The 21,476-nt window shown below is 40.2% G+C and overlaps 1 protein-coding gene across 1 annotated transcript; it reads left to right on the top strand.

Annotated features, from left to right (window-relative positions):
* Window positions 1-15: 15 nt before the first annotated feature.
* Window positions 16-21,185, top strand: LOC103524976 (centromere/kinetochore protein zw10 homolog). The gene is made up of 18 exons (XM_026820090.1): window positions 16-194; window positions 453-658; window positions 1,287-1,512; window positions 1,864-2,151; window positions 2,818-2,867; window positions 3,130-3,300; window positions 4,425-4,458; window positions 4,853-5,010; window positions 5,812-5,933; window positions 6,778-6,953; window positions 8,173-8,397; window positions 9,446-9,879; window positions 13,313-13,376; window positions 14,208-14,726; window positions 15,386-15,610; window positions 16,647-16,918; window positions 20,050-20,320; window positions 20,710-21,185. Exons 1-17 carry the CDS (start codon window positions 161-163, stop codon window positions 20,275-20,277), a joined length of 3,432 nt encoding a protein of 1,143 aa, XP_026675891.1. The 5' UTR covers window positions 16-160; the 3' UTR covers window positions 20,278-20,320; window positions 20,710-21,185.
* The last annotated feature ends 291 nt before the right edge of the window (window positions 21,186-21,476 follow it).

The raw sequence follows: 21,476 nt of genomic DNA on the forward strand, positions 1-21,476 counted from the left end.
CAAAAAACCGTTTCTGTCTCAAAAATTGCCAATCTGATTCTGAAATCTGACTGATGCAGGTTGCTGTTCTTTTATTGATGATCTTTTTGATCTTTCTTTTGTTTCTCTAGCTCTTGTGCTTTCTCATTTATCTAGGTTTTGCCCCTGAGTATCCTCCAAAATGAGCTACATAGGCGAGGTATTAAAATCAGCGAGTAAGTATACCCTTGTTCTCACTTTCACTAGTCAAATACTTCCTACTTGCTTCCTAGCCTATGTATTGAATTTGGAAAAAGATTGTAGTCTACGCTCTTCTGTTACCTCTTGGACAGGGGCTTACCATTACAGATTAATAATTCATCTGTCTATCATTCATCCTCTGAAACTGGAACACTTGTAGCTACTTGGGAAGACTGTTTTCCTCCAATCTATACTTTATTTTAACGTTCACAATAAAATTCTTTTAATTACAGGAAATGCTGAAATGGTCAATTTGAACTCCAAGCTAAACAGTTTGTCGAAAACAATATCAGCGTTCAAATTAGAGGTTATCAATATGTTGGGAACTATTTACATTGATTTTGATATCTTGGGCATTGAAGAAGGCAACAGACTGTCCATTCAAAAGAAACAGTTACTGGAAGATATTGTTGATGTGGATGGAAGGATTAACACACAGGTAAATCATTAAGATAACAATAGTAGAAGAAAATGTCCTGGGAAATCTAACTTTCTTAGAGACTTGAATAAAAGTTGACAACAGCAAACAACCTGGTACTTTTGGTATTCTAGATTTTCTTTACACAAAAACAAACAAAATCTAGACCGGGTATTTTCTTTCATGGAATGAGTACCTAAAAAAATAAAGGACACACTTATCAGAGTGAACTGTCCCATCTGCTTATTTTGAGTTAGCCTTTTGTGATTTATGGTGTTGTGAACAGCAAATGACCTGGTACTTTTGGTATTCTAGATTTTCTTTACACAAAAACAAACAAAAAAATCTAAACCGGGTATTTTCTTTCATGGAATCAGTACCTAAAAAAATAAAGGACACACTTATCAGAGTGAACTGTCCCATCTGCTTATTTTGAGTTAGCCTTTTGTGATTTATGGTGTTGTACACATTTGTGTTATTAAAAACTACATTTAATTCTAGATTGAAAAAGATGTGAAAAAGTCAGGTGAAGAGTTGAAAAAGTTGACCATAGCATTAAAGGAGCTGAAATTTGAAATGGATATAATCAATGGACTACTGAACATAAATGATATGCTCAATAGAGGACACGATATGCTGAAAGAACCAGATTGAAAAAGATGTGAAGAAGTCAGGTGAAGAGTTGAAAAAGTTGACCATAGCATTGAAGGAGCTGAAATTTGAAATGGATATAATCAATGGACTACTGAACATAAATGATATGCTCAATAGAGGACACGATATGCTGAAAGAACTGGACTGGCATTCCATGGTGGACTTTGCCCAGCATATCAATCAGATAGAAAGTCTGCTGGAATCTAAAAATGCTGATACAAGTAAGCTCTCATATTCCTTACTGTCTGTCCTTTTAAGTGTAGCAAATTTCAGGACTGGGGTATTATGCATTGAAAAACTCCGGCTGTTTTACCCACAAAAAAAAAAAAAAAAAAAAAAAAAGTCTTCTTATGATGAGTACAAGTCAAACATCATCTGGTGGGAAGTGTTTCAAGATGAGATGACAAGTGAACCAAAGAAGATCGTCATCAAAATACATCAACAAGAACAGAGGAAGCATTATGTGCAGTGTTTGCATTTGATGGAAATATTTCTTGACACAAGTGAAAAGATATCAAATTGATTAATAATAAAAAAAAAAGATGTCAAAACACACTGCTTATTTTCCTCAGGCAACTACAAACAGCTTGACATTTACATTCACTTGAAAGACGAGCTGTGTCTGCTCAAGCAGAAGTTTCTCATTTCAACACTCGATGAGTACAAGTCAAACATCATCTGGTGGGAAGTGTTTCAAGACGAGATGACAAGTGAACCAAAGAAGATCGTCATCAAAATACATCAACAAGAACAGAGGAAGCATTATGTGCAGTGTTTGCATTTGATGGATTCACTGAGTCAGGAGATCAGTGTGTTCAGTAACTCTTTGCTGAATGATGTGCTGAAGCCTATCACAAGGGGTAAGCTTGCATAGAAGAAGCTGTCTTTTAACATCTCTCTCTTCCTATTTTTCATAGTTTTTTTTTTCTTCTTTTTTTGTATACTTTTATATTATTTTATTATTCTTATTATTTTTATAACACACAAAATTATATCAATAAAGAGGTGCTCTATTAAACTCTGTTTGTATAATGGAACAACTTGTTCTAAGCTGACAGTCTAAATAAAGCACTACTTATACTTATATTTATGTTGGAAAAAGGGACCTCTTAATAGAAAAAAAAAGATTAAATTACTTTCAATAGTTTCTTCATCATCCTCAAATAAGTCTAAAAATTAGAAAGTTGAAGTCCATTTTGACAAGCCCCGTTTTTGCTGGTGTGAACCATGCATGGAAATAAAGCGAAAATAAACTGCTACCATTCCTCTTTTTCAGCATTAATGTGAACATTTTTGTCAACAGAATTTCGTCATCCAAATATCTAAGTCAACCTAAAATAACTTTGAAAATAATAATAATAAGAAATTCCACTAATTTCTAAACCCCAAGTCTCCCCTTTGTTTGGGAAAAGAAAGAAAAAAAATCCACTAATTTCTAAATCCCAACGTTTGTCTCCCCTTTGTTTGGGAAAGAAGGAAAAAAATCCCACTGATTTCTAACCCCAATATTTGTTTCCCCTTCTTAGGCAAGGCCACAGTGAGCATAGTCAATTTGCTGAACCATGTCAATATTCAGGTCGAATTCAAGTCCGAGCCTGGTAATGCTAGTGGTAAAAAAAAAATCCACTAATTTCTAAATCCCAACGTTTGTCTCCCCTTTGTTTGGGGGAAAAAAAAAAAATTCCACTAATTTCTAATTCCCAACGTTTGTCTCCCCTTTGTTTGGGAAAAGAAAAGAAAAAAAAATCCCACTGATTTCTAACCCCGATATTTGTTTCCCCTTCCCAGGCAAGGCCACAGTGAGCATAGTCAATTTGCTGAACCATGTCAATATTCAGGTCGAATTCAAGTCCGAGCCTGGTAATGCTAGTGGTCAGGGCCGGTCGGTACAAGAGTCCAGTGATATTATTGAAAACATGATAATGCTGTTCAATGCTTTGTACTCGTATCTGCACTTCCATCTGGACCCTGATGCTTCTCATGTAAGTGCAAACATTATTGGGATCCATGCCTGAAAGGGTCATCCTTTTTAACAGTTTACAAACTAAAGACCAGTTCCCACTTGTCATTGGGGAAAGGTCAGTTTGTGTCGTTCGGAAAAAATCGTGTCGTGTGTAGTGGGAACACCCTCATTTAAATTACATTGCCTACAGGACATTCGGGAAAAAAAAAATCGGATGAAACTCACGACAAGTAGGAACGGGCCTTAAAAGTACATACTGGGTTTCATGTTGTAGGGTTTATGGACCTCTGAGCATGCTTAAAAACTATGACTGAACTGTCTCCTAGCATGTTCAGAGATTATCTAACACTTTAACCTAATGTAACTTAAAAAAAAGGTTTTGAAATTAACCTTTTAGTGCTTTGCAATGTTGTTGTTGGTTTTTTTTTTTTTTTTTTTTTTTTTTTTTTTTTGGGGGTTCAGACCGAAAAAAAAAAAAATTTTTTTTTTTAAGCTTCTTAGAAAGAATCCAAGGTCTAATGTTACAATCCTTTTTGACTTGTTATAATACATACCTATTTATATTCCAGATCCTACAATCATAAAAGTAGGGTAAAGGCCTAGACACACCAAAAAACCGCTGAGTATTACAACCCATGTTTATATGAGAGCTGACACACCAAAACCGCTGACGTTTCCCGCACGGCGACCGCTGCGGTTTCCGAGACCTAACCTCAAACTTCGATTTCTTCAAAGGAAATCAAGCCAGAAATGCCGTGCGCAAAATTGAAGAAAAAATTAATCAACCATAATTAGGTAGAAGGTACATTTGGAAATCCAGATTAGAATATCTATCAAGACATGAATTGCTTCTTAGAAAGAATCCAAGGTCTAATGTTACAATCCTTTTTGACTTGTTATAATACAAACCTATTTCTTTCCATAATGTAACATCTTGTTCTAAAAGAGATTTAATAGAGAGAGCTATAGCAATGAAGGTCATATCGTTCCGAAATCAAAGAGAGAAAGAAGACTGTCTAGGAGAAAGCCAGCCAGTCCGAGAACAAACCTTATCTGTTTAGGATGAAGTTCGCCGTAGGTGGGAATCAAACCCGCGACTTAGCATTCACAAGGCAGGTGTGCTACCCTCCAAGCTAACTATGGCTATCACCCCTTTTATATTCCTTTCAGTTAATCAGCTCTGGAGCTGTTAGATCTCACGCAGGCCCTACTGACAGACCTATGTGCTTGCATGGCAGGCGTTCTACGCTCCAAGCTAACTAGGCTGGCTTAAAAAAAAAAAAAAAAAAAAAAAAAAGTTCGCCGCAGGTGGGAATCAAACCCGCGACTTAGCATTCACAAGGCAGGTGTGCTACCCTCCAAGCCAACTATGGCTATCACCCCTTTTATCTTCCTTTCAGTTAATCAGCTCTGGAGCTGTTAGATCTCACGCAGGCCCTACTGACAGACCTGTACAGGCGTTCTACCCTCCAAGCTAACTAGGCTGGCTTAAAAAAAAAAAAAAAAAAAAAAAATACCTCCCCGTTTTTTTTTTTTTTTTTCAGGTTTCCTGGGGTTGGACCACCAACGTCATCGCCGTTTTATTTATTTCTCTTCAGGTTTCCTAGGGTTGGACCACCAATCGTCGCCGTTTTGTGACTACAGGAAAGAGAACATGTCCTGTATGGTAATCAATAAGAAGTGTACCATGTACTTGGACCAGGCACGGACTATCATGAAGAAATCCTTGCAGGTTATGAAACAAGTGGAACCCAGGGTGAGTACTTGTGTTGGACCAGGCCTAGGATTATAAAGGGATTTTATTTAATCGTGTTAAGCAAAATGCTTGACACAAATTGTGATGAAATTGTAATGTTTTACTCTTTATTTGTAACAAAGAAATATGTTATACCTTAATCGTGTTGTTGTGATATAAGCACCAAAGTTGTGATATAATAACACAAACTACATTTATTATTTATTTTTATTTAATTACTTAATCGTGTTAAGCAAAATGCTTGACACAAATTGTGATGAAATTGTAATGTTTTACTCTTTATTTGTAACAAAGAAATATGTTATACGAAGGTATCCTTCCTAAGGCCAAAAGATTTGCTCTCAAGTTGTATTAATTATACTTAAACTTCGATAAATTCCATGACTTCAGTAACTCTTTGCTGAATGATGTGCTGAAGCCTATCACTTGATTTGAACTCAAACTACCAACCTTAGGATCGGAAGTCTTTTTTTTTTTTTTTTTTTTTTCCTTCCTAAAGGGCAAAAGATTTGCTCCCAAGTTATATTATTTATACTTAAACTTCGATAAATTTCATGACTTCAGTAACTCTTTGCTGAATGATGTGCTGAAGCCTATCACTTGATTTGAACTCGAAATACCAACATTCGGATCGGAAGTCTTTTTTTTTGGGGGGGGGGCAATGTCAGGACAACTTTTTTCGACATCAACATCGCCATGAAAAGAAAAAAACTGTCGCCTCGCCATTTTTTGTCGGAATTTTAGTTTTTCAACGTAGCTCGCAGCAGCCACTTGGAATTCCGGATTTTTCTCTTATTCCAGGATGTTTCAGAATTGATGAACGCTACACTGAACAGGAAAATAGCCGAGGCAATGCAAGATGAAGGACAAGTGAATAATTCCATCTGTGCCAACCTGTTCCAGTTTCCCAAGTGTTTTGTTAGGTGAGATTTAACCATTGATTCTATGAACACGTTGTAAGCGCTAGGTCGCGAATTCGATTCCCAGGGCGAACTTTGTCCGGTTCGTTCTCGGAACGGCTGGCTTTCTCCTATCCTGTCCCCGTTCCCACTTGCATTTCGGGACGATAGGGCCCCTGTTTTCAGCACCCTCCAACAAACAATCAATATCTGCCATTCTGCCATATCAGACAGAAAACCAAAACTGGAAAAGGAAAAAAAAAATCCAAGGATTCTCCCATTTACATCTAAAATACAGTTTGCAAATGAATAAAAATGGCGTCTTTTCCTAAAAACGGGCTGCAAAATCAAGAGCGGGACTCAGCGGGAGAAATTCAAAAATCAAAAAACCGTTTCTGTCTCAAAAATTGCCAATCTGATTCTGAAATCTGACTGTTGCAGGTTGCTGTTCTTTTATTGATAAACTTTTTGATCTTTCTTTTGTTTCTCTAGCTCTTGTAGTCTTGTGCTTTCTCATTTATCTAGGTTTTGCCCCTGAGTATCCTCCAAAATGAGCTACATAGGCGAGGTATTAAAATCAGCGAGTAAGTGTACCCTTGTTCTCACTTTCACTAGTCAAATACTTCCTACTTCCTAGCCTATGTATTGAATTTGGAAAAAGATTGTAGTCTACGCTCTTCTGTTACCTCTTGGACAGGGGCTTACCATTACAGATTAAAACAATCAATCCTTTTCAATAAATACCTAAATAAAAAATAATAATAAATAAACAATTCCTATTCATTAATTTAGCTAAAAATCGGATGTACGCAACTAACATGAGTAATAATTAACTATGTAAATAAAACCCTTTTTCAATTCCTTTCAGTGAATCAACTCTGGAGTTGTTAGACCTCACACAGGCCTTACTAGCAGACCTGTGTACTGAGCAGGACACGGTGTGTAACAAGTTATGCCACACCATGCTCAATATATTCATTATGTATTGTGACGTGATGCCCCTGTACCATCAGAAACTCCTGGACAGTACTCCCGAAGCCAGTGGTAAGTATTAGATCCAGACCTGTGTACTGAGCAGGACACGATGTGTAACAAGTTATGTCACACGATGCTCAATATATTCATTATGTATTGTAACGTCATGCCCCTGTACCATCAGAAACTCCTGGACAGTACTCCCGAAGCCAGTGGTAAGTATTAGATCCAGACCTGTGTACTGAGCAGGACACGGTGTGTAACAAGTTATGCCACACGATGCTCAATATATTCATTATGTATTGTGACGTGATGCCCCTGTACCATCAGAAACTCCTGGACAGTACTCCCGAAGCCAGTGGTAAGTATTAGATCCAGACCTGTGTACTGAGCAGGACACGGTGTGTAACAAGTTATGCCACACCATGCTCAATATATTCATTATGTATTGTAACGTCATGCCCCTGTACCATCAGAAACTCCTGGACAGTACTCCCGAAGCCAGTGGTAAGTATTAGATCCAGACCTGTGTACTGAGCAGGACACGATGTGTAACAAGTTATGTCACACGATGCTCAATATATTCATTATGTATTGTAACGTCATGCCCCTGTACCATCAGAAACTCCTGGACAGTACTCCCGAAGCCAGTGGTAAGTATTAGATCCAGACCTGTGTACTGAGCAGGACACGATGTGTAACAAGTTATGTCACACGATGCTCAATATATTCATTATGTATTGTAACGTCATGCCCCTGTACCATCAGAAACTCCTGGACAGTACTCCCGAAGCCAGTGGTGAGTATGAAATCAAAAATCAAATTATGAATTCTTTGTCGTAAGTTTCTTCACAACTTTAGTGGATATCACAGCATTACTTACCAAACGCCTCCTTTACTATTAATTCTCATCTATTCGTATCATCAATCTTTTTACAATGGTAATGCCGCCACTGGTCGCTACTCGATTAAGTTAGCTGCTTAATTATCCTCATGAGGCTGAGTGCACCGCGAACTCCAAGCCCGAAGCCGAAAAACTTCGACCCCGTCAGGAATCGAACCCGAGATCTGGCGCTTACAAGGTAGACGCGCTACCCTCCAATGTAACTAGTTTGGCAAATAAACTTTAATAAGAGTGGATCTGTCTGGATCTTTTCATAGTTAATACCATGTGTTTGCTCATTTGAAGGAAATTTAACTGTGTTGACTTGTCTTAGACTCGAACCACCAACCTCCAGATCCGAAATCCAACGCGTTAACCACTACACCTGTGTTTCCTCATTCGCAGCTCTCCTGCACAACAACTGCATGTATATCGCACATCACCTGTGCACGCTCAGTGACACGTATCGGGAACAGCTGTCCAAATCCAGCCGATCCGAATCGCCCAGTGTCAAGTACGATCTGATATTTGTAGACCTGGTCGTTATGCTGAGGAACTTGTCCAAAGAAACGCTCAATAGACAGCTCGATGTTCAGCGGGCCCTGCTCAAACAGTACGTCAAACAGTCTGGTATGTGTGAATACAGCGGGCCCTGCTCAAACAATACGTCAAACAGTCTGGTATGTGTTAATCATTTCTATGATACCCAGGGCCACGGTTTAAGGTTAAAGTTTTGAATCTTGTTGGATTAAGCAATCTTATAGGTGAGGTAAGACGTTATTTTTAAAACTCCTTCAATAAATGTAAAAAAAAAAAAAAAATCAGATGGGTAAATAGTGCATTCAACATCGTATTTCATTCAACTTAACTATTTGCAACTGCTCCATTTTGTTGGATTCATGGCCCGGTGCCACAAAGTGAGTTTCAACTCGGTATAAGTTTAACTCTTGGATTTTTACTCTACTAAAACGTAAATATTCGTATTGAACCTAATCAGCAGGTTACCCATGCTTCGCCACGGAAAATTGATCATAACTCGAGGTCGGTTTGGTTTTTGGCAAAATCCTCTCACATTGTACATCTAGAGCCTAGACAATATTAGGAATATTCCTACGAAATTTCAGCTTTCTAGGTGTTGGGATTCTAGTGATAGAGCGATTAGTGTGTGAATGAGTGAGTGAATTTATCTTGCTTTTAGGAATATTTCCTACCTAGACCACATTAGCGATACCCTTAGCAAATTTCAGCTTTCTAGGTGTTGGGGCTATGGCAATAGAGCGATCAGTGTGTGAATTAATTTATCTCTCTTATTTAATTTCCTTTATCCGCGAACATAATCGCGAAATCCGCGAACATAATCGCGAAATCCGCAAACAAAATCGCGAAATCCGCGAACATAATATCGCGAAATCCGCGAACATAATCGCGAAATCCGCGAACATAATCGCGAAATCTGCGAACATAATCGCGAAATCCGCGAGCATAATCGCAATATCCGCGAACATAATCGCGAAATCCGCGAACATAATCGCGAAATTCGCGGATTTGGCGATTATGTTCGCGGATTTGGCGATTATGTTCGCGGATTTGGTTATTTTGTTCGCGGATTTCGCGATTATGTTCGCGGATTTGGCGATTTTGTTCGCGGATTTTCCTTTTTTTCTCTTTGTCTCACCAGGTCTAGACTCCATCTCGACCCAGCTCAGTCTGGACCCGAACGTGGAGAAACAACTGCGGGCAGCCCTGTCCCAACTGTCCTTCCTACGCACCGCCTGGGAAAACATCCTCCCCCGTCACATCTACTGCCGAAGTATGGGATCTCTGGTCACGTCTCTAATCAAAGAAGTGATAGCATGTCTCGTGAACACGTCTGATATTACGAGTCACGTCTCACAAGCCTTGCTCCTCCTATTCGATATGATTCAGAATCACGTCACCATGTTGATGCCTGTGAGTATCCCCTGTTTATATTCTAATATTAGTCACGTAGGTAGTTACGTGATCAAAGAAGTGATAGCATGTCTCGTGAGCACGTCAGACATTACGAGTCACGTCCTACAAGCCTTGCTCCTATTCGGTATGATTCAGAATCACGTCAACATGTTGATGCCTGTGAGTATACCCTGTTTGTATTCTAATATTAGTCACGCAGTCTGGCTGAGAGACTATAAACAGAGAGTAGATCAGCGTCTAGCTAGGGGACTATAAACAGGGAAAAGTCCAAATTTCCTTATGCTTGATCAATAGCGAAGGTTGAGTGCACATGTTGATGCCTGTGAGTATACCCTGTTTGTATTCTAATATTACTATATTAGTCACGCAGTCTGGCGGAGAGACTATAAATAGAGAGTAGATCAGCGTCTAGCTAGGGGACTATAAACAGGGAAAAGTCCAAATTTCCTTATGCTTGATCAATAGCGAAGGTTGAGTGCGAAGGGCATCCACTCGGCAAATTTTGTTTAGCCAAAACCACTTGGCCTCAAAGCAATCACTCTAAAGCTGATTGAAAGGTCGACGACAAAAACCAAAAGGTACTTAGATTATTTCAACCCCAAAATCAGTTCAAAGTAGGGTATTTATTGTCCATTTTGTTCTTTTGTATCCAAATTTGCCCCTTTTTCATTGTTTTATACGGAATTTCAATTTCAATTATTTCAACTTTCGATTATTTCAACTACCCTCGGTCCCAATTAGTTGAAATAATCTAGGTTCTACTGTATTTATTATTATCTCAACTACCGGTATAAATAAACAGCTCTTTCACAAATTCACGTTGTAAAAACATATATTTCAAATGTACTTTTTGTCACATTCAAACCTCTCTCTGTGCACAACAACATGGCTGTTCCTTGTCACATTCAAACCTCTCTCTGTGCATAACAACATGGCTGTTCCTTGTCACATCCAAACCTCTCTCTGTGCACAACAACATGGCTGTTCCTTGTCACATTCAAACCTCTCTCTGTGCACAACAACATGGCTGTTCCTTGTCACGTTCAAACCTCTCCCTGTGCACAACAACATGGCTGTTCCTTGTCACGTTCAAACCTCTCTCTCTGTGCACAACAACATGGCTGTTCCTCTCTCTGTGCACAACAACATGGCACTCCCAGCTCCTCATCACTCTCATTATCCTCGGGAGTTTTACCACAGTACATAGTAGCCCAATACAATAACAGTAAAGCTACATCGCACAGAAACATACACGCGTACAGAAGGCCCAGAAATTTGGACACATCCGACACCAGGTTAATGAACGCATTGTTGGTGGTCCCGGCTAGGGTTCGAACATTGACGAACATTGGCACGGGGACAACGTTGATTGCATTGCGGCGTTTGCGAATGGACGATTTAGTCTCGTGTTGAATGACAGAAGGTCCCTTGGCCTCCAAATTGTGGGAAATTGTCTCTCTTTTCACAGGGTCTTTAGGATTTGTTGGAATTCTCACGGAAGCTTCAGGATTCGTGAGAAATCTTGTAGAAGCTTCAGAATTTGTGAGAATTTTCTCAGGGACTCCAGGATTCGTGAGAAGTCTTGTCGTGAAAATTCCTGCGGAGGTTTCAGAGTTCGTATCTAGTTTAGGAATATTGAAGCCATCTTTGGGATTTCGAATCAGCTTTGCCTCCACATAGACCGCAGACTTTGCGTTTTCTGTCACGGGAGTTTCAAAATTCTCACCTGTCTCCGCAATACTGACATTTGAAATCGACCGGTTTTCTATCAATTGTTCGACAGAACTTGACTTTCTTTTTGTTTGGGAGCTGGTCAACATTTGACGAATCAAACCGATCAGTTGATCTTTCAGTGAGGGATTTCTCGAGTTTCGCCAAGCGTACTTCCAGTTGGTTTTAGGCATGAAAGCTGGATATTGTGAGTTTTTTGAAGCTTGTTTCAAGTTGGATTGAGGTATGAATATGCCCTGCTTGTCTTGGAAAATTATCTCTTCTCCGTTTGTCAGAGAATTCTTGGAATGATTGTCATCCACAGTTGATCTCTCAGAATTCCTATCCATCATCTCTTGCTGGGAATTATTGACATCCACGGCCATCTGTTCGGAATTTTCATTCAACATAGTTTCCTTCAAATACTTGTTATCCGCTCCCGACTTTTCGGAATTCAAATTCATCACCGCTTGTCCGAAGTTATTATCTGCTGTCGACGCGAGTTTCGCCAAGCGTACTTCCAGTTGGTTTTGGACATGAAAGCTGGATATTGTGAGTTTTTTGAAGCTTGTTTGAAGTTGGATTGAGGCATGAATATGCCCTGCTTGTCTTGGAAAATTATCTCTTCTCTGTTTGTCAGAGAATTCTTGGAATGATTGTCATCCACAGTCGATCTCTCAGAATTCCTATCCATTATCTCTTGCTGGGAATTATTGACATCCACGGGCATCTGTTCGAAATTTTCATTCAACACAGTTTCCTTCAAATACTTGTTATCCGCTCCCGACTTTTCGGAATTCAAATTCATCACCGCTTGTCCGAAGTTATTATCTGCTGTCGACTTCTCAGACGTCTTATCTTGCTGGAAAGTATTGTCATCTACTGAAGAATTCTCGACATTTCCGTCACCTGCCAAAACGTTCCGCTTTCTCTTCTTGCAACTCCTTCGGACTTTGTTCTTCTCGGCTTTACCCGAGGTTTCGACCACACCATTGAGATTCTTCCTCATCCGATTGACCATGTATTTCTTGAGCACTTCGTTCGGTTGTTCTCCGAGGGTTGTTTGGGATGTTGGGGTCGGTGTAGCGTCGTCTGCTTGAGTGGAAGAGATAAACATGGCGAACTCGTTGAGTAGTTGTTCGAGCTCTTGCATTTGGTCTTTGTGTTTTGAGAGGAACCTGATGGGTTTGTTCTTGTACGTATCGGGCAGTTTAGTAGATGTGTCAGGAGGGACGGTCGCTTTGTCTTTATCCAAAAACGGGTTGACGTCTGAAAAATTTAGTAGACCTTCAGAATGTGACGTTATTTTAGAATTTTAGCAGGCCGTACCTAAGGGGGGGGGGTTTCTTGAGCTTCATTTCTCTCCACTGTAGGCTAGACTCCGAAAATTTGGAGCACCCCCAGATCGGAACAGCGGAAAATTGGAGGCCCCCCCCCCCCCCCTCAACAAAATCCTGGTCACGGGCCTGGATCAAAGGCTAATTAAATCAAATTTTAAGTCAATAAGTATATTAAAGGCATTTTTTTGCCTTGAATATAAACAAGGAGCTAGGAGGTCTAAAAAATACAGTTCATCTACATATATTTATAACTCTTTTAGTATAGGTCTCCTCAACTTGGAGCGACACATTAGTGTGCATGATCGTGTACTTTAAATAAGCGAATGCGGTTCAGTAAGGATTTTGCCTCACTCTGGCATCGAACCGACGCCCCGCCTCCCAGTTACCTTTGGTCGTAGTGCCAAGTTCTTCGGTAGAGGTCAGCAAAGCTGCAAGCGGGTCTGTCTTGTTGAAATTCGCCTTGAATTGTTCATCCATCCTGGAGGATTTTTGCTCCATGTTGGCCCCACTCAGTAAATCAAATATCATTTCCTCATCTAAAGGTTCGAGGGTGGACCACGTACGAGGTACCATCCAGTGGGACTCACCACATCGGAGACCGAAACAGTAAGAGCCTGTGAAATTGAATAGAGCTTCTTTATAGTACACACCCTACTCGTACATTCATGTGGTAACTATGACAGTAAAATATAGTCGTATTAATTTAACCGCATTAAAACGTGCTAAAAAGTTTCTGGTAGTCAACTAGTCATACTTGAGATGTTTAGCAGCATCACAAACTTTCTTTGTGTTTCGGGCCTGACTTTCCCATGCAAAGTGTGGCATTCAATTTGGCAGAGTTCAAATCTCTTCGTAAAACACGACACGACTTTATAAATTTATATATAGGCTTGCCAAATATCCAAAATGTCCATTCGGGACGCGAATCCGCGAACATAATTGCCAAATCCGCGAACAAAATCGCCAAATCCGCGTCCATAATCGCCAAATCCGCGAACAAAATCGCCAAATCCGCGAACATAATCGCGAAATCCGCGAACATAATCACGAAATCCGCGAACATAATCGCGAAATCCGCGAAAAAAATCACCAAATCCGCGAACATAATCGCGAAATCCGCGAAAAAAATCACCAAATCCGCGAACATAATCGCGAAATCCGCGAAAAAAATCACCAAATCCGCGAACATAATCGCGAAATCCGCGAAAAAAATCACCAAATCCGCGAACATAATCGCGAAATCCGCGAAAAAAATATTCACCCTTGCCCGCCGGCCGGGGACTGGTTTGTTGGGGGGGGGGGGGGGGGGTGCTCCAAATTTTCGGAGTCTAGCCTACAGTGGAGAGAAATGAAGCTCAAGAAACCCCCCCCCCTTAGGTACGGCCTGCTAAAATTCTAAAATAACGTCACATTCTGAAGGTCTACTAAATTTTTCAGACGTCAACCCGTTTCTGGATGAAGACAAAACGACCGTCCCTCCTGACACTTCTACTAAACTGCCCGATACGTACAAGAACAAACCCATCAGGTTCCTCTCAAAACACAAAGACCAAATGCAAGAGCTCGAACAACTACTCAACGAGTTCGCCATGTTTATCTCTTCCACTCAAGCAGACGACGCTACACCGACCCCAACATCCCAAACAACCCTCGGAGAACAACCGAACGAAGTGCTCAAGAAATACATGGTCAATCGGATGAGGAAGAATCTCAATGGTGTGGTCGAAACCTCGGGTAAAGCCGAGAAGAACAAAGTCCGAAGGAGTTGCAAGAAGAGAAAGCGGATTGCTTTGGCAGGTAACGGAAATGTCGAGAATTCTTCAGTAGATGACAATACTTTCCAGCAAGATAAGACTTCTGAGAAGTCGACAGCAGATAATAACTTCGGACAAGCGGTGATGAATTTGAATTCCGAAAAGTCGGGAGCGGATAACAAGTATTTGAGGGGAAAGGTCAGTTTGTGTCGTTCGGAAAAAATCGTGTCGTGTGTAGTGGGAACACCCTCATTTAAATTACATTACCAAAGACTGCGTAACGAGGGACAAGGAAAAAAGTGGCAGCAAATACTCAACACCCATGACATCATCCCTAATCTACCGAGAAAGGCCGCACTGTTGGTATAATGGAACAACTTGTTCTAAGCTGACAGTCTAAATAAAGCACTACTTATAATTATATTTATGTTGGAAAAAGGGACCTCTCAATAGAAAAAAAAAGATTAAATTACTTTCAATAGTTTCTTCATCATCCTCAAATAAGTCTAAAAATTAGAAAGTTGAAGTCCATTTTGACAAGCCCCGTTTTTGCTGGTGTGAACCATGCATGGAAATAAAGGGAAAATAAACCAAGCCCGAAGCCGAAAAACTTCGACCCCGTCAGGAATCGAACCCGAGATCTGGCGCTTACAAGGTAGACGCGCTACCCTCCAATGTAACTAGTTTGGCAAATAAACTTTAATGAGAGTGGATCTGCCTGGATCTTTTCATAGTTAATACCATGTGTTTGCTCATGTGAAGAAAATTTAACTGTGTTGACTTGTCTTAGACTCGAACCACCAATCTCCAGATCCGAAATCCAACGCGTTAACCACTACACCTGTGTTTCCTCATTCGCAGCTCTTCTGCACAACAACTGCATGTATATCGCACATCACCTGTGCACGCTCAGTGACACGTATCGGGAACAGCTGTCCAAATCCAGCCGATCCGAATCGCCCAGTGTCAAGTACGATCTGATATTTGTAGACCTGGTCGTTATGCTGAGGAACTTGTCCAAAGAAACGCTCAATAGACAGCTCGATGTTCAGCGGGCCCTGCTCAAACAGTACGTCAAACAGTCTGGTATGTGTGAATCTTTTGTTAATAGATCAGTTGCGCTTACTTGGGTGATGTTTCAAAGTCATAGAGCAGGAAAAATGAGGACCAACGGAATTTTTCTTTTCTTACGACTCCTAGATCCCGAGATGAATCGATTAAAAAAATGCCGGTAAATCGTGAACTTTGACGTCACGGCATACGCTCCCGTAGGCGATGAAGCAAAGCTCCCTCGCAGACAACGCAATAAAGTGTTTGTGCGCATACGTTTCTGCGCAGTTCTTTCTGCTCCTCCGCTAGCGTGCTTGCATAGTGGCGCTACCTAACGGACGAAAAAAACAACTGCGTAGAGTCTGACGTCACACATATTTGAACTCTTTCATTAGAACGGAAAATAAAAATTGAATTTTCGACCTTTTACAGTTATTTTTTCGGAGTTTTGACCTCAGATTTGGATTTTTCCCAACTTTTTACATAGGAATCGACCATTTATTTATAATTTTTACCCATTTGCAACTGCTCCATTAATCGATATATCTTGTACATAAAGAAAGCAAAGAATATATATAGATAGATAGATAGATAGATAGATAGATAGATACTCTACTCCCCTTTAAAAAAAAAAAAAAAAAAAAAAAAAAAAAAACTCAAACTGCCTGATGTAGTTTTTACTCCCTTTTTCTTCTACTTCTTATTCATATTGAAGTAGCAGTTTGCCCGAACTTCGCCACGGTAAATTGATCATAACTCGAGATCGGTTTGGTTTTCGGCAATATCCTCTCACATTGTACATCTAGAATTCTAGAGTCTAGACAATATTGGGAATATTCCTACCAAATTTCAGCTTTCTAGGTGTTGAGATTCTAGTGATAGAGTGATTAGTGTGTGAATGAGTGAGTGAATTTATCTTGCTTTTAGGGATATTTCCTACCTAGACCACATTAGGGATACCCCTAGCAAATTTCAGCTTTCTAGGTGTTGGGGCTATGGCAATAGAGCGATCAGTGTGTGAATTAATTTATCTCTCTTATTTAATTTCCTTTTTTTCTCTTTGTCTCACCAGGTCTAGACTCCATCTCGACCCAGCTCAGTCTGGACCCGAACGTGGAGAAACAACTGCGGGCAGCCCTGTCCCAACTGTCCTTCCTACGCACCGCCTGGGAAAACATCCTCCCCCGTCACATCTACTGCCGAAGTATGGGATCTCTGGTCACGTCTCTAATCAAAGAAGTGATAGCATGTCTCGTGAACACGTCTGATATTACGAGTCACGTCTCACAAGCCTTGCTCCTCCTATTCGATATGATTCAGAATCACGTCACCATGTTGATGCCTGTGAGTATCCCCTGTTTATATTCTAATATTAGTCACGTAGGTAGTTACGTGATCAAAGAAGTGATAGCATGTCTCGTGAGCACGTCAGACATTACGAGTCACGTCCTACAAGCCTTGCTCCTATTCGGTATGATTCAGAATCACGTCAACATGTTGATGCCTGTGAGTATACCCTGTTTGTATTCTAATATTAGTCACGCAGTCTGGCTGAGAGACTATAAACAGAGAGTAGATCAGCGTCTAGCTAGGGGACTATAAACAGGGAAAAGTCCAAATTTCCTTATGCTTGATCAATAGCGAAGGTTGAGTGCGAAGGGCATCCACTCGGCAAATTTTGTTTAGCCAAAACCACTTGGCCTCAAAGCAATCACTCTAAAGCTGATTGAAAGGTCGACGACAAAAACCAAAAGGTACTTAGATTATTTCAACCCCAAAATCAGTTCAAAGTAGGGTATTTATTGTCCATTTTGTTCTTTTGTATCCAAATTTGCCCCTTTTTCATTGTTTTATACGGAATTTCAATTTCAATTATTTCAACTTTCGATTATTTCAACTACCCTCGGTCCCAATTAGTTGAAATAATCTAGGTTCTACTGTATTTATTATTATCTCAACTACCGGTATAAATAAACAGCTCTTTCACAAATTCACGTTGTAAAAACATATATTTCAAATGTACTTTTTGTCACGTTCAAACCTCTCTCTGTGCACAACAACATGGCTGTGCCTTGTCACATTCAAACCTCTCTCTGTGCACAACAACATGGCTGTTCCTTGTCACGTTCAAACCTCTCCCTGTGCACAACAACATGGCTGTTCCTTGTCACGTTCAAACCTCTCTCTCTGTGCACAACAACATGGCTGTTCCTTGTCACGTTCAAACCTCTCTCTCTGTGCACAACAACATGGCTGTCCCTCTCTCTGTGCACAACAACATGGCACTCCCAGCTCCTCATCACTCTCATCATTCTCGGGAGTTTTACCACAGTACATAGTAGCCCAATACAATAACAGTAAAGCTACATCGCACAGAAACATACACGCGTACAGAAGGCCCTCAACTTTCATACGAAATACTCAACCTCACCGGGGATTTAGCTATACTAACGGTGATGTGTTGTTTTTTATTTATTTATTTATTAATAAGGTACCTACTTGTGCAGAAGTCACGTCCGTGGAATATTGCTACCAAAGGAACTGGCACAAACGAGCAGTGACCAGTGTTATTATAGGGTTAGGTTAAATGCAAGAAGGAGTTTCCACAATTGGAGCAGTGTTATTATAGGGTTAGGTTAATTATAGGGTTAGGTTAAATACAAAAAGGAGCTTTTCTTTTCCACGGACGTGACTTCTGCATAATTACCATTAATAACAATTCATTCGCAAGCACATTAAACATAGAGCTGAATCCTCCTCATCTAAAACTTCAGCTGAATAGCTGAAGTTTGTTTCGACTGAGGAGGAACATTTTCTTCTGACATTTTCATTTTCAACTATAAGTCCAGGAAAATTGTAAGACATACCTGAGACCCCGGAACTTTGCCAGCGGCCGGAAGCCGATCAGATAAACACATATGATTTTATGGGCATGAACAAATAACACTTACTTTTACCCCGTTGCAAATTACCAAAAAATCACATCATAGGTACCTATAACTTCAACTTTCATACGAAATACTCAACCTCACCGGGGATTTAGCTCTACTAACGGTGATGCGTTAGATTTTTTATTTTTATTTATTTATTTATTTATTAATAAGGTACCTACTTGTGCAGAAGTCACGTCCGTGGAATATTGCTACCAAAGAAACTGGCACAAACGAGCAGTGACCAGTGTTATTATAGGGTTAGGTCAAACGCAAGAAGGATTTTTCACAATTAGAGCAGTGATTAGTGTTCTTATAGGGTTAGGTTAAATACAAAAAGGAGCTTTTTTTTCCACGGACGTGACTTCTGCATAATTACCATTCATTCGCAAGCACATTAAACATAGAGCTGAATCCTCCTCAGTTTCGTTTCGACTGAGGTTTCGTTTGTTTGTTTCGACTGAGGAGGTTTCGACTGAGGAGGAACATTTTCTTCTGACATTTTCATTTTCAACTATAAGTCCAGGAAAATTGTAAGACATACCTGAGACCCCGGGGGCTTCCAGGAACGACGGAATCGTAAGGAACGTCCACAAGAGAAACGCCAGAAAAACCAGCACGATGCCAAAACCGAGGGTTTTCCGGGACTCAATCATTGTCCCCAGGAGTGCCAGACCGTGAGAAAATGCCAGGAGAAACATGTAGAACATAATGCGGGAGAAATTCTCATTGGCGGCCGAAAATGGAACGAAGGGAACCAATAGGAAGCCCAGCACCCCGGCTGTCAGACCGAAGGTAGAGACCAACGCAGCTCCCGATTGCAGGGAGAGACAGCAGAGGAAGCAGTCACCCCAACACATTGCTTACTCCAGGGATTTCTCAATTTTAATCTTTTTCACTTCTTGTTCTCCTTCTAGCTGAATCCCCATTCGAAGCTCAAATTTTCGGCCCTCTTCGTTTTTTCGAAGCTCAAATTTTTGGCTCTCTTCGTTTTCTCTCTCCTTTGTTGTGAGCTGAATTTCTTTCCAACGTACAACTGTTGGTCTTCACGATTGGTTTACAGGAAATTTTGAAAACACTGTGATACGGACTAACTGGGGTATTGTGGAAACACGTTAAAATTAACAGCCTATTAGGACGTATTGAAGCTCGACTTGGCTGAAATGATGTTGGAGGTAATAGACCACTTGATCCACATTTGCTAACCTTGCCCTCAATCGACTGCAACGGCAAGATTTCTGAGCGTTTTATTTGTTATCATTTTTCGCTATTGATTTTAGGTTTTTTTTTTTTTTTTTTTTTTTTTTTTCGTATTGAAGGTCGACTTGGCTGAAATGATGTTGGAGGTAATAGACCACTTGATCCACATTTGCTAACCTTGCCCTCAATCGACTGCGGCGGCTAGATTTCTGAGCGTTTTATTTGTTATCATTTTTCGCTATTGATTTTAGGTTTTTTTTTTTTTTTTTTTTTTGTTCATTATTAATAGTGGCAGTGTATATCTTTAAAAGTTACCCAACTTTTTCACATTTCTTCTGTTCACAGGAAGAGGTGCAGAAAACCAAACTCGCCAAGTTCGTCAAGAACTGGAACAAATTCCTGGAGCTGATCAAAATCTTCAACTCCACCTCTCCCCGGGACATAGAAGATTCCTGGAATTGTGGCCGCGGGCCTCTAGCCCAAGAATTCTCACCGGGAGAGGTAAAGAATCTCATCCGGGCCCTCATTCAGGCCAGTGCCCGCAGGGAGGCTCTGTTAGAGAAGATTAACTAGGCCCAGTGACGTGTGATGAGATTTCCCAAGGGAGAAGCTATAAATCCATACCTAGTATGCCGATCTGCCCACCTCTGTGGCTGAGTGGTCAAGAGCACTGACTCTCAACCTGGAGGTGCTAGGTTCGAATCCTGACCGAACTTTTTCGTTCTTGGAGAGGCATGGATGTAAATGTGCCTTGAAATAATGCGAAAGCGGTTCCAAGGTACATGGGGGAAAAAATGACGTGATCAGACTTGGGTCTCGAGCTTTTTCCGCCACACACATTCCGTCTGATAGACCGCGGCCTTGAAAAATGAAAATTAAGTTGTTACCTACCAGAAAATAAAAAAATGTTGATAAGTAGGTAGTGGTAAATATATTTTTTCTAAACATTTATATTTTTTTCATTATTTGATTTCTACTATGGTCGTACCAAGGGAGAAGCTATAAATCCATACCTAGTATGCCGATCTGCCCAACTCTGTGGCTGAGTGGTCAAGAGCACTGCCTCTCAACCTGGAGGTGCTGGGTTCGAATCCTGCCCGAAAATTTTCTGACCGAACTTTTTCGTTTTTGGAGAGGCATGGATGTAAATGTGCCTTGAAATAATGCGAAAGCGGTTCCAAGGTACATGGGGAAAAAATGACGTGATCAGACTTGGGTCTCGAGCTTTTTCCAGACTCGAGCATTCCGTCTGATAGACCGCGGCCTTGAAAAATGAAAATTAAGTTGTTACCTACCTAACAGAAAATAAAAAATGTTGATAAGTAGGTAGTGGTAAATATATTTTTTCTAAACATTTATATTTTTTTCATTATTTGATTTCTACTATGGTCGTACACTTTTCATACCCTGTTTGTAAAAATTTGTAAATAAAAATATGGTAGATATATTTTAATGCTAATATGCTAAACAGAAAAACAAAACATCAACAACTTTTCATTTTCCAAACATGTTTAGGTGAAAGACTGGAAAAGGTAAGGTACCTTTAAGACCTACTTGTGTGACGACTACTGAGTATAACACGAAATTACGAAATTGATCAATATAATATTCCCACTTTCTAAAAAAAAAAAAAAAAAAAAAAAAAAAAAAAAAAAACAGTCTTCGGGGGGGTCATAGAAGGAAAAAGATTGACGGATGAACAAGAAGTCTTATCGTCCCAAAATCGAACAATAAAGGAGGACAGGATAGGAGAAAGCATGAGATGAGGCCAG

This window comes from Diaphorina citri, unplaced genomic scaffold (assembly GCF_000475195.1).
Source record: "Diaphorina citri unplaced genomic scaffold, Diaci psyllid genome assembly version 1.1 scaffold7, whole genome shotgun sequence".
Lineage (NCBI taxonomy): Eukaryota > Metazoa > Arthropoda > Insecta > Hemiptera > Psyllidae > Diaphorina > Diaphorina citri.